General features: G+C 36.6%; 1 protein-coding gene across 2 annotated transcripts in view; it reads left to right on the forward strand.

The window, feature by feature from the left end:
* Window positions 1-14,040, forward strand: part of CBS (cystathionine beta-synthase) — a 44,957-nt gene that overhangs the window by 12,750 nt on the left and 18,167 nt on the right. For both annotated transcript variants that reach the window (XM_074213889.1, XM_074213890.1), the window contains exons 3-10: window positions 624-730; window positions 4,300-4,434; window positions 5,544-5,623; window positions 5,804-5,938; window positions 6,906-6,975; window positions 7,734-7,825; window positions 9,630-9,755; window positions 11,131-11,215. In XM_074213889.1, the coding sequence (XP_074069990.1) occupies window positions 624-730; window positions 4,300-4,434; window positions 5,544-5,623; window positions 5,804-5,938; window positions 6,906-6,975; window positions 7,734-7,825; window positions 9,630-9,755; window positions 11,131-11,215 (830 nt within the window). The remainder of the gene's footprint in view (window positions 1-623; window positions 731-4,299; window positions 4,435-5,543; window positions 5,624-5,803; window positions 5,939-6,905; window positions 6,976-7,733; window positions 7,826-9,629; window positions 9,756-11,130; window positions 11,216-14,040) is intronic.

Consider the following 14,040-nt stretch of genomic DNA (forward strand, 5'->3'; position numbering starts at 1 on the left):
TCACATTCTAAAATAGGGAAAGACAACAAAAAAAGCTGACTTGGTTTTTTCCTTTTGTAATGATTATTCTTTTACAACATGACTAATATAGAAATATATTTAACATGATTGTGCATGTATAACCTATATCAGATTGCCTGCTGTCTTAGGAAAGGGGAGGAAAGGGAAGGAGGGAGAAAATTTTACAAAAATGAATATTGAAAATATTCTGTACATGTAATTTGAAAAAAAAATACCATTGAGATTTACAAAAATAAGTTGAAGGGATGGGTAGGGAGAAGATAGAAAGTACCTATATAGGGTACTTAACCAGAAATGAACCAATTAATGTAAAAAATAAAGTAAAACCTATTCCCACCTTCAAACTTCACCCAAAAGACAGACACTTCCAAAAATTGCTATTACACAGAGGGCTATAGAAATTAACACAAAGATGAACAATTAGAAGGCATATCTTGAAATTATTTTGATTTGCATTTTTAAAAATTGATAATGACTATAAATATATCTTTATCCATGTAATAATTTATTGCCACCATAGGACAATAAAAGTATGCTTTGTTGCTGCTAAATCCAGGGGGTTCTTTTTTTTCCTGATTATATGTACAAATTGGTCTTTTTAGGTCAAAGACACCCAGAGTCATTCCTGATATTTTGAAGAAAATTGGGGATACACCTATGGTCAGAATCAATAAGATTGGGAAGAATTTTGGACTGAAATGTGAACTTTGTGAGTATATTTCCTTAGACAAAATTGAACAGAAGAAGAGTGTACATGAAGCCACAAATCTCTCTTTAGTATAGCCTACTTTTGCCTTTTAATTTATATAGCAGAGGCAGCTAGGTGGCTCAGTGGATAGAACCAGGAGGACCTGAGTTCAATTCTGGCCTCAGATACTTAATAATTATCTCACTGTGTGACCTTGGGCAAGTCACTTAACCTCATTGCCTTGAAAAAATAAATAAATAAATTACATAGCCATTTAAACATGTAACAATCAAAGCTACCCTGCTTCAATAAGCATTTATTTAGTGCCTCCTATGTGACTAGCCCTTTGTTATGTGCTAAGACTACAAACAGAAAAATGAAATAGTCTCTGACTTTAAGGAACTTAAGTTCTCTTGGAGATAAACAGTTTTTCTTTTCTTTTTTTAATTTAAGGCAGTGGGGGTTAAGTGACTTGCCCAAGGTCACATAGCTAGGCAATTATTAAGTATCTGAGGTCAGATTTGAACTCAGATCCTCCTGATGCCAGGGCTGATGCTCTATCCACTGCACCAATATAAACAATTTTTTTTTTCAAAGAATACTTAAAAAACAATTCAAACTAGTTTCTAGAGTCATGTCAGAATAGACTTCTTTCAGGAAGTAGCACTTAATCTGAGCTTTGGAGAAAGCTTGGAGTTCTATAAAGTGGGAGATTGTTAGGAAAAAAATTTAGAGATAAGAATAAAATGTTCTCACAGAACAATGAGCAGATATGTCTAGTCCATGAAGTAAGGGAATCAAGTAGTAAACATTTATTAAGCACCTACTGTGTGCTATGCATTGTGGAGAGCTAGACATATTAAAAAGAAGCAAAAGACAAGTCCCTGCCCTCAAGGAGCTACCAATCTAATGGAAGAAATGACATACATATAGATATGTACAAACAAACAGAAAATAATGAACAGAAAGAAAGCAGTGAAGGTAAGAAGGCAGAATTTTAGTTGGGTCTTACAAGAAGCCAGGGAAGACAGTAGGCAGAGTTGGAGAGAGAGAACATCCCTGGCCTGGACAGACAGTCAGAGAAAATCTCCAGAGCCAAAAGATGGAGTGTTTTGGTCAGAGAATTCCAAGATCAGGATCACTGGATTGAAGGGTATATATGGCCAGGAATAAGGTATAAACAGACTAGGAAGGTTGGAGTTAGGGAACTAAGTTATGAAGGGGTTTGATTGCCAAAATGAAGGATTTACATTTAATCTTGGAGGTAAGGAGGAGCCACTGGAGTTTATTTAGTAAGGGGGATGATATCATCAAACCTATATTTTAGGAAAATCACTTTAGTGATTAAATGGGGGAAGAGTTGGAGCAGGGAGTGACTTGAGGCAGACAGACCCATATCGGTCCAGAGATAAGTCAACGAAAGCCTGCACCAAAGTAGTGGCAGTGTCAGAGGATAGAAAGGGGTGTATTTGAGTGATGTTGCCAAGGTGAAGTCAACAGGTCTTGGCAACAGCCAAAGGAAGGGTGAGAGATAGTGAAAAATTGAGGCTGTCATTTAGGATGCAAGCCTGGTGTAATGATAGTAGGGAAATCTGGAAAGTGTTTAGGAGGAAAAAGGATGAATTCAGTTTTGGACATGTTAAGTTTAAACTGTCTACTGAACTTCCAGTTGGAGCTATCAGGAAGGCAATTGTAGGCTTGAGATCAACAGACAGGTTAGGGCAGGAAGGGTAAATTTGAGAATCATCAATATAGAGACGATAATTAAATCCATGGCAGCCGATAAGATCACCAAAGGAAGTAATATAGATGGAGAAGAGAAGAGAGCCCAGTACCAGGATAAGGATACAACAAAGGAGACTGAGAAGGGAATGATCAGATAGGTAGGAGAACCAAGAGAGAATGATGTTTTAGAAATCTTGAGAGAAAGGTCAAGAAGAATGAAGATTGAGAAAATATCATTGGATTTGGCAAATAAAAAGACCACTGGTAACTTTTTTTGGGGGGGAGGTTGCAAGGGAAATAGGGTTAAGTGACTTTCCCAAGGCCACACAGCTAGGTATTTAGTAAGTATCTGAGGCTAGATTTGACCTCAGGTACTCCTGACTCCAGAGCCGGTGCTCTATCCACTGTGCCACTTTTAAGAGAGGAGTTTTGATGGGATGATGAAGTCAGAAACCATACTATTCAGGAGTTAGGAAAAAGTGGGAAAAGAGTTTAGGACTCTCAAGAAGTTTGGACTCTGTTTCAACTACTTTTCATTCCACAGTTACTCTTCAAACCTCCTTTGGCTTCCCCAGCTCCCTTAATTGAGACCCTTGCCTTATATTTTACAGGAAAAAAATGAAGTCATTTGCTATGAGCTCCCTCCTTTCCTTTCCTCATCTACCTTGACTCAGATAGCTTATTTCCTACCAAGGCAAGTCCCTCTATCTGCATAAATGCTATCACATTATGGAATTTTCATTAAGTCTGAAAAGGTTTATGAAAGTATTTTAATCTCAAAGGAGTTTGTAATTCATACTGGAGGCAAGGTTCTTAAGCAGGGAAATAATGCAGTCAGACCTGTGCTTTAGAAATGTCAATTTGGCAGCTATGTGAAGGATGAATTAGAGAGGAGAGATTAGAGTAGGAAGAAAAATTGAAAAAACTATAGTAATAGTTTAGGCAAGAAACTAGAATGGTAGCTTTTGTGAGGGAAGGGGCCAGATGGGAGCAAACGTTGTGGAAAGAGACTCAACACAACTTAGAAAATGATTGGATGGGGAAAGAGAAACTTGATAATGATTGAAGCTGGATTACTGGAAAAATTGTGATATTCTCAATAGAAATGGGTTATTGAAAAAATGATAATGTTCTCAGTAGAAACGGGAGAATACTTTGAAGAAAAGTTAATGAATTCTATTTTGGACAATTTCTGTTTATGAGACTTCAGTCGGAGATTCCAGTAGGTGATGCAGGTCTGAATTTTAGGAGAAAGACTAAGACTAGATATCTAGATGAAGGAAGAAAGTGGTGGAATCATCTAGAGAAAGAAGACAGAACCTTGGAGAATATTAATAAAGGAGCCTAGGATAAGGTCAGTGATTCAGCAAAGGAGACTTAGGTCATACAAATAGGGGAATTTTTTTGAGAGCAGTGTTCTTGAAAATCCAGGGAGGGTAAAGTACTTAGGAAGAGAAAATGGCTATAAAGATCTTTTCCTCAGCCTTTATTCTTGATCTCTCTAGCATTTGACACTGTTGATTACCCCCCCCCTTTATCTCTGGGTGCCAGTACCTATTATTATGATGAAGGGAACAGATAAATATGTAATTATGTTGGACTGAATGTAACTGTTAAATCTTTATGTTATCATCAAGCACCATAATAATAATATTCAACATAGAAAATGTAACCAGATGTAACTGAAGAAAATTTGAATGTATAAAATCTTTCTGAAAGTGGATTCTTAGTAACAGAGTAGTTTGGATCCTGCAGTTGTAGGCATTCTGAATGTGGCAGAATCCTAAAGAAAATTCTGAAGGAGATAGGCTGGCCTAATACAAATCAGAACTCCTAATCTGTGTTCCACCGTCCCCCTTCCCCAGTGGCAAAGTGTGAATTCTTCAATGCTGGAGGGAGTGTGAAGGATCGAATCAGCTTGAGAATGATAGAGGATGCAGAAAAAACAGGCATTTTGAAACCCGGAGATACAATAATTGAGCCAACTTCTGGAAATACTGGTCAGTTTTATCATCCCTGGAGCCTTTCTTCCCTCTTTCCTAGCCCTTTCCTCTTTCACCCTCATTAGAACCTTCCTTTGAAACAACAGCGGCAACAACAAAAAGCACAATTAAACAACAAATCCACAGACTGACCGTTTTTGAGGGTGTATGCATCATTCTATTTCCCTGCTGAGTGAAAACATGCTTCACTATCAGTCTTTTGAAGTCATGATTGTTTTTGACGTTGATCAATGTTCTGTTTGACTTTGAACAATAGCTTGTTCTCTTTTATAAAAAGGAAAATTGTGATTTTTTTTTTTATTAATTCTTCCTTGCCTTCAGTAAGAGGAACTCAAGTCAGAGGGAAAGTATAGACAATAAGCTTTGTGTACTTTGCCCCCATCTTCAAGATTGCTTAAAAATTCTTCCCTGTTAAGGATATGATTTCTCTCTCATCACATTCAGCTTGGATCAATGTATACCATGGAAACAATGTAAAGACTGGCAAATTGCCTTATGTGGGGGGTGCAGGGGGAGGGAAGTAAGATTAGGGGAAAAATTGTAAAACTCAAAATAAATAAAATCTTTAAAAAAAATAAATAATGGAACAATAAAAAAAATTTCTTCCCTGGCAAGACCCATCCTAATGGGATCTTTTTCTTATTTGACATTTCCTTAGCATATATTTGTTTCCTTTTTATAACATTGTCATGCTTTTTTTATATGTTGCCTTGGTCAGACTTCCTACTTCTGTCCACCTAAATATTTGGCTCGTTATACCTTTTATTTTTGTACTTTGTGATATTAGGTGTGTAACAAATACTTATGCAATTGGACTTAGATCTTCTATGCTCTGAGCTCAGTTGGTTTTTCTACTCTGGGCAATTCATTACTGTTTTTAATCTAAGTCTCAACCTGTTATTGAACTGGGACTAGGTGATCAAATTATCTATCTTTTGAAATTCCCAAAATTTCTGTTCATTGTACTTTTTGGACTGGTCCTTGGATGGACTTTAAATTCCACTCAGTGCCTTATAGGTCCCTCTCACTGCTGTATCATTTCTCAAGGATGGCCCTATATAGCAGTTCCCTCCTAAAACTCCTTTTATTGTGTGCTTATCTTATAGGAATTGGGCTGGCCCTGGCTGCAGCAGTGAAAGGGTATCGTTGCATCATTGTGATGCCAGAGAAAATGAGTATGGAAAAGGTAGGCTTGTCTGAGTCTGCTCAGACTGATAGCTCAGGCAATAATCATAGGCCTTTCTTAAAGCTATATTTCCCAATTTTAAATAGTACTAATCCAAACATTCCCAACACTCTTTTATATAGAATATATATCTCTTCTTGACCTAGATTACTCTGAATGCTAATATATTCTTCGATTTAGGTGGATGTCCTGAGAGCCCTGGGAGCTGAAATTGTGAGAACTCCAACAAGTGCCAGATTTGATTCCCCTGAATCTCATGTAGGGGTGGCATGGCGGCTGAAAAATGAGATTCCCAATTCTCACATTTTGGACCAGGTGAGGTCTGTCTGTAACTGAAGAAGGCTGTACAAGGGGACCTTGTTTTTTATGTTTGATTTTGAGGTCACATAAGGAAGTATTTTCCCTATTGATTTCTTGATATAAGGCACGGAAAGAAAGTATAAATATCTCTTAGATATTCTTAGTATATATTTTAGATTTTTCTTCAGGAGTTGATCTTCCATTGTAGACAAGCACAGTATTAATCCTATAGTAGTCTCACCATAAATAATTTCTGTCTAGCTGTCATATTTTTTCCAGTCCCACTGGGCTTGGGAGGATTGATAAAGTTTTTGTTTGTGCTCTGCTTTCAGTAAATCAAATAAATGTTAATCTGTCAGCATTTTTATACTTTATTTCTGTTTGTTTAGACTGAAATGAATATTATGTAAAGAACTTGGGGTATTCTTACATAAGCCCTTTGGGTTAACCATTCCATATCACTTGTTTTTAACTTTTGAGGTAGAGTCTAAGGAAACAGGATCTTAGGAAGTATCTGACCTAATTATAGGGCAGCTATGTTGTAATGGAAAGATTTAGACTCTGACATTTATTAACTGTGTGATTGGGCAAGACACTTAATTTCTTTGGGCTTCCATCTTCATCTGTGAAAGGGAAAAAGTGATATCCATACTACCCTCCCTCAGGAACATTGATCCTTGAAGATACTTTAGAAATGTTACATAAATATGGGGAATTTAAGTGGTTCAAGGATATGAGGATAAATACTTTTACAGATATTTATAATCCTAACTATATTTCTAACTTTTGGGTGACCCTTGGGCGTATCATTTAAGCTCTCTAGACCTGTTTCATCATTGTAAACTGAGAGCACTGGATTAGATGAAGTAAAAAAGTCAACTTTCCCATTGTTTTATACAATAAGCCTTTTGTAGGGTAAATATTATTTTTCTTCATCTCATCTCACAATTCTGTTGCTCCCTTCATTCATGTTCCCACACAGTACCGAAATGCCAGTAATCCCCTTGCTCACTATGACAGCACAGCAGAGGAGATCTTGCAGCAATGTGATGGTATGTATGTCCTGTCCTGGGAGTTATGCTTGATTGCTATTTATTTCCTGGGAACCAGGGGAAATAAACATATCATTCATTCTTCTTTTATTTCAGTTGGCTCATTTGTAAAATATGATTAATAATTTTTTTCTACCAAGGCAAAGTATGTGATGGTAGGAATATTTTTGCTTTCTTTGATTTGCTTGATAAAATCTCCCTTAGGGAGAAGGCATGTGTCCAGTACTTCTGGGTAGACTATGGTTTGCCAAGAGGGCAAAGAGTTCTCTGATCATTCCAACACTGGCACCCACATAAAGCAACCTTTAAACATTTTCTTTCTCAGAGTCAAGCCCCATTAAGTTAGTTATCTAATTAATGGATGTTCTTGTTTTGGTGTGCTTTGATTTGGCCAAAAAATCCTGAGTTTTGATCCAGATACCCACATAGCTTTTCTTGATCCATGTTCAGACCTGTCTCCAAGAATGGGAGTTCTCATGAAGCTAACAAAGTAAAGGAAAATCAAATCTGGTAGAAAACATTTTAGTAATTGAAGGAAAACCAACTGATTTTTTCTGGCCATTGATAAGAATTTCTTTTTATAGGATTAGAATGAATAAAGAATTTCTTTTGTCTCAATTTCCTATTTTTATTTTATCTTTTTTGTGTGATTTTCCTTAATTAGGGTTTGGTAAGATTTGGGTGAGTTATATTCCAATTAAACAAAATTTGAACAGGGATATAATCTAAAGATGTTGTTACTTCTTCCATAACAACAGGGAAACTGGATATGTTGGTAGCTGCTGCTGGCACAGGGGGCACAATTACAGGTATTGCCAGGAAATTGAAGGAGAAATGCCCAGAATGCCAAGTAAGTACTGTGAAAACCTAAACATTTCAATAACTCTTCCTGAAGGACTTCCATTAATGGAACTCCTTTCTGCTACATAACTCTGAATTGTATATGTCTGATATTATTAACTCCAGTCATTGTCTCTTCCCATGAATTTTAGATTTTATTTGATTTCCCAATTGAAGGCTATAAAGAGATGTGCAAGGCACAGCTTGAAGTGTAAATCAATAGAGCTTTGTCCTGAGGCATCAGAATGTAGAAGACAATAACATATATACTAGTTGAAACAACTAAGTTTAGCACCTTATTAGCAAGACTAGTTAAAATAGTAAGTCATCGGATAGCTCATCCCTATCTTTTCTCCCTAACTTCTAAGTAAGATTCCCCTCCACCTCAACTCCATCCACATACCCTGCCTTCCTGCTCACTCAGCAAAATTGAATTCTTAAGAAATTCATTAATAGAGCACCAACCCTGGAGGAGGACCCAAGTTCAAATTTGACCTCAGACACTTAATACTTATTTAGCTGTGTGACCTTGGGCAAGTCACTTAACCCCCCTCCTTGCCTTGCAAAAATAAAAAAGTTCCTATTTTCACTCCAGGTTTGTGGTACTTTCCCTGTACATCAGAATTGCTAGTTTTGTCTCTGATGGAGGGAGAGACTTCCTGGAAAATGGTAGCATGAGAAATCACAAGGGAAATTTGATCCTGAATACTCCCTCAAATATAAAATGAAACCAGGTCTGAATCGAAACTGAGGCTATTCTTTGATGGACTCATTCATTCCATCAGTGCAACAATCAGGGACAATTTGGGGCTATCTGGGATGGAGAATACTATCTGTATCCAGAGAAAGAACTGTGGAGTTTGAACAAAGACCAAGGATTATTAGCTTTAATTTAGGAAAAAAACTTATATCTTATTATGTAATCTTACTATCTCTTATACCTCATTTTTCTTCCTTAAAGATATGATTTCTCTCTCATCACATTCACATTCAATGTGGATCAATGTACACCATGGAAACAATGTAAAGACTGCCTTCTGTGGGGGGTGGGGTAGGGGAGGGAAGTAAGATTAGGGGAAAATTTGTAAAACTCAAAATAAATAGGGCATCTAGGTGGCACAGTGGATAAAGCACCAGCCCTGGAGTCAGGAGTACCTGGGTTCAAATCCGGTCTCAGACGCTTAATAATTACCTAGCTGTGTGGCCTTGGGCAAGCCACTTAACCTCATTTGCCTTGCCCCAAAATAAAAACCTAAAAAAAATAAATAAATAAAATTTTTAAAATGGAAAAAAAGAAACTGAGGCTACTAAAAAAAATACATCCATGTGGCTAATAAGTTCAAAACACATTTTAAAAACTACTAAAATTAGTACAAGAAAAATCAGGTTACCTGAAAAATGTGAAGAAACAATGTCTGACCATGTTTCAGAATAAAGTATCATAAGAAAATTTGCTAAAAATATTTATGATTTATAAATTGAATGCTAACATAGATGAATATCAAATTCAACTCATTGTAATACAATGGAGTGTTTGTGGGGGGAGATTATCTTTATTGGGGAATGCTAAAACAGGACCTGGCAGTGTGTCTGCACCTGGGTAAATGCCTTCCTCCATACATTTGTGTGGGTATTGTGAATCTCGATCATAAACAACTCAAAGGTAGATCTCATTCCTGTGAAGTAACTTGACATCATGTTCAAGTAAGCCCTTATTAATGCTATTGATAGTGTTTCTGATGACTCTTTTGTATGTTGATAAGACAACTTAGCAAGACATCAATCTTGAAGCTTATTTTAAAAAATCCCTTCAGATCATTGGTGTTGATCCAGAAGGATCTATCCTTGCTGAGCCAGAAGACCTGAACCAGACTGACAAAACAGTATATGAAGTGGAGGGAATTGGATATGATTTCATCCCCACAGTACTAGACAGGAAGGTAAGTGGAATTGTAGGTTTGGTGAGATTTTATGGTGAGGTACATTTGGTGAGGTTAGATAGATTCTCAGGAGTCTCTTGAAAAGGTCTTCGATAGTAACTGCTATGAAAGAGCCAGAAGCCAAAAGTATATTCAGATGGATAAACAATAGGAGTATTAAAAGTCAGTATTAAAAAAAAGCATAAAAAAAATTTTAAAAGTCAGTATAAGCTACTTCTCTTCTCTACTCTTCCTTGTTATTGTCTTCTCATTTCCCATACTTTCTGTACTGTTTTTGTGACCTCTCCACCAATATTCATAGTATTATAGTAGAGTCTTAAAAATGGCAGGGTTTGGTTTTGGAGCATAGGTGCATCTTTTTTTGTGTCTTCTCCACCAAAATTCATAAGAGTTATGGATGTGTGGTAGAGTTTTTTTTTTTTAGGTTTTTGCAAGGCAATGGGGTTAAGTGGCTTGCCCAAGGCCACAACAGCTAGGTAATTATAAGTTTCTGAGTCTGGATTTGAACTCAGGTCCTCCTGACTCCAGGGCCAGTGCTCTATGCACTGTGCCACCTAGCCACCCCATGTGCGGTAGAGTCTTAATTTGTGTCTTCACCAAAATTCATAAGGGTTATAGATGTGTGGTAGAGTCTTAAAGTGGCAAGGTTTGGTTTTGGAAAATAATGTTAGTGCTTACTCTTCTCTCATCATTTCCTAGGATTAGAAGAATTAGAATTGTTTATTTGAATACTCATGATGTCTTTAAAAACCTAGTCCCAGCTCTGGGCCTAAAGATTAAGTAAGAACTTGACAATGATGGGATTGAATTAGGGTCTGGGACACTTGCTTTCTAGCTTGGACTTTGTTCCCTCATAAAGGACTGTTGTAGTATAAGTGGAAAGAAGGTATGTGGAGGGCAGAGAAAAAGTGCTTTGTAAATGGCAGGAACTGAATTTTGGCAAGAGATCAGGACTGTATTTAGTTACTAGAAAAGGTAGAGGTTTAGAGATCAACCTTGTTCAGGAGGGCTCTAGAGAGGATGCCTTTGGAGAGAGTAAGAACAGAATTTGGTCCAACAGTACAGAGCAATGATCTCTGGGGTAATGTAGAAAACATTTTGGACCTGAAGAACTAGAATTAGATCTGACAAGCTTCTTGTGATGAAAGGATTAGTAGGATTGATTTCAAACCTGAACCAGAAAATAGAGGAGGAATTAACCCAATCAGAAGTTAATGACTAAATAGCATTAACTCTGCATCTAGACTTGTCTAGTTTAAGCCATGCAGCCTCATCTGTCTGTGAGAAAATGTTTCTCCACCCCACCTAAATCACATACAGTGATTACTCACCAAACTGTAATATGGGACTTCGTTTCTTTTTAACCTGGTTGCAGGTGGTTGATAAGTGGTACAAGAGCAATGATGAGGAAGCCTTCGCTTTTGCCCGAATGTTAATTGCCCAAGAAGGATTACTCTGTGGTAAGTCAATGAATAGAATCCTGAGCTCTACTATGAGTGATGTGCTGTGTACAGGTTGGAAATGAAATAGAATTTGGGGAAAGTAATACTACTCCTATTTTTTAATAGGCAAGCATTTCCAAAATTCCTTATAAATGTTTTAATTTCTATCTTGTGTTTTTTTTTAAATTTTATTTATTTAAAGCAGTAGGGTTAAGTGACTTGACCAAGGTCAGCAATTATTAAGTGTCTGAGGTCAGATTTGACAGGTCCTTCTGACTCCAGGGCTCCAGTGCTCTATCCACTTCACCACCTAGCTGCCTCTGCCTTGTGTTTTGAAACATAATAATTCTTTAATGGGAAAAACTCTTGACTTTGTGTCCTATAAAGTAGGTATAGCTGCATCTCATTTTACAGAGCAAAGAGTCTATTTTCATAGTGATGTCCAAGAAAACAATGTCCTTCTTAAGGCCTACAAAGATATTGCCACTTAGGTCACCTGTAATTCTCTTAGCTTTAATCATAAATTTAAATACTACTATTGGTGTTCCCTTCATAGATTGTTGAGATTAAAAACTGGGAATGGTGTTCTGGAAAGACCATAGGACTAGAGGGCAGATAAACTAGACCAAGTCAAACCCAGGATAATTGGGCAAGATTTAACTTCCTTTCCTTGATCAGTAAAATTTGAGGGTTAGATTAGATCTCTAAAGTTAAGAACAAAGGTCTCTCTCTGTTTTCACTCTTAAGTGAACTTAAGAGAACTGGGCTAAGAGTCATGAAGACTTGGGTTTATTTCCCTCTTCTGATACCTTTTGACCTGGGCATATCACTTAATGTTTTTGACCCTCAATATTCTTATCTGTACAATGAGGATAATACCTGCTCATAAACTTCTTTCACAGGCTTATAAAATACTGTTGAGGTAAATGTATGAAAAGATTTTTTTTAATCTATATCATTGTAAGTCATGTGAGCAACAAGACAAGATTTTTTTTTCTAATTTTCACAACTCCTCAAGCCTCTTTAAAGTAGAAATTATACAACCAAAGTTAAAGCAACTTTACTTATCTCTGTGGTCTGGGACCTCCAGAAACCAAAAAAGAAGTTAAAAAAACAAAGCAAAACAAATTAATTTTTTTTGTTTTTTGTTTTTTATAAGACAATGGGGTTAAGTGACTTGTCCAAGGTTACACAGCTAGGTAAGTGACTGAGGCTGGATTAAAACAAAGCATGAATTGACATTCTAGAGCCAGTGCTGACCACCCAGCAATCATTTGGGCAGAGATTTGCCCAGCATGGGAAGAGTCTGGAAGACTTTGAAATATACCATCAGAGAATAAGGAAAATCAGGAAGTGGGGGGAAAGCCAAAATGACCCAAGATCTCAGGAGAAATGTTGAACATAACTAGATAAATTACTAGGAAAAACAGGAACAAAGAAAGGAATAATAGCCTCTAGATCTGCTATATGAGTTTAGGCATCTCTGAATAAATATTTCAAAAGAAAGGGAAATGATCCAACACTAGAGAGAGAGAGGATTCTGAAATGTAGGGATGATATGGAGTCATAATAGTATTCAGAAGAGAAATGAAAATGAGAAAAGAGTTTATGACCTGCACAGCAAAAATAACTATCAGAATGATGAGCAGACATATCAGAAAAACCTTATATGAACTCATACTAAGTGAAGTGAACAGAATTAGGAGAACATTGTCCATAGGAACACAGTAACAACCATTATAGACTTAGCTCTTCTTAGAAATACAGGGATCAAAGACAATTCCAAAAGATTTTTGATGGAAAATGTCATTTATATCCAGAGTCTGAATGTAATTCAAATCTATGGAGTTTGAATGTAATTCAAAGCCTACTATTTTTATTTAAAATTTTTTTTTGTTTTTCTTTTCTTGTGGTTTTTCCCTTTTGTTCTGATCCTTTCTTTTCACAACATTACTTATATGGAAATATGTTTAACATGGTTGTAGATGTATAACCTATATCAGATTACTTGCTGTCCTGGAGAGGAAGGAAGGGAGGGAGAGAGAAAAATTTGGAACTATTTTTACCTATAATTAGAAAAAACTAAATATTATTAAATTAAAAAAAAACCCACCAGAATAGAAAAGTTGGAATATGCATAGCAAGTCTCTCTTAAGAAACAAAAGAGGAGGGGCGGCTAGGTGGTACAGTGGATAGAGCACCTGCCCTGGAGTCAGGAGTACCTGGGTTCAAATCCGGTCTCAGACACTTAGTAATTACCTAGCCGTGTGGCCTTGGGCAAGCCACTTAACTCCATTTGCCTTTGCAAAAGCCTAAAAAAAAGAAACAAAAAAAAAAGAAACAAAAGAGGGAACAATAGATTGAAGTATAATCTAAAGGCAGAAAAAATGGTATTTTAAAAATATGCTCACTATGCAAACAAAGCATACTGATCTGAAGATAAGATGCCTAGAGATAATCTAAGGATCATAGATCTCCCAGAAAAACAGGAAAGGGCAAAATCTTATTACATAATGTAGGAAATATTAGAACTGAACTGTCTAGAACTTCTGATCATAGAAGTTCTTAACCCTTCTATATTACTTCATTAATTCAAATCCCATCACCATGTTGCAAACTCAAACCTTTTTTAATTGACCCAACCTCACTCAGTCTCCTGTTACTGGAGAGTCAGAGAATGGAATATCAAACTTTTCCCAATGCATTCCTTTATAAAATGAACTTTCAATTCACTCTATTCTGCATCTGATACTCTGTTTTGTTTCAGCAAGATACCCTTACACTTGCTACAAATTAGACTCCCCCCAACTTCACTTTCCTGTCTACTTTCATTAGATTGTAAA

The sequence above is a fragment of the Macrotis lagotis genome, chromosome 1, assembly GCF_037893015.1.
Source record: "Macrotis lagotis isolate mMagLag1 chromosome 1, bilby.v1.9.chrom.fasta, whole genome shotgun sequence".
Taxonomy (NCBI): domain Eukaryota; kingdom Metazoa; phylum Chordata; class Mammalia; order Peramelemorphia; family Peramelidae; genus Macrotis; species Macrotis lagotis.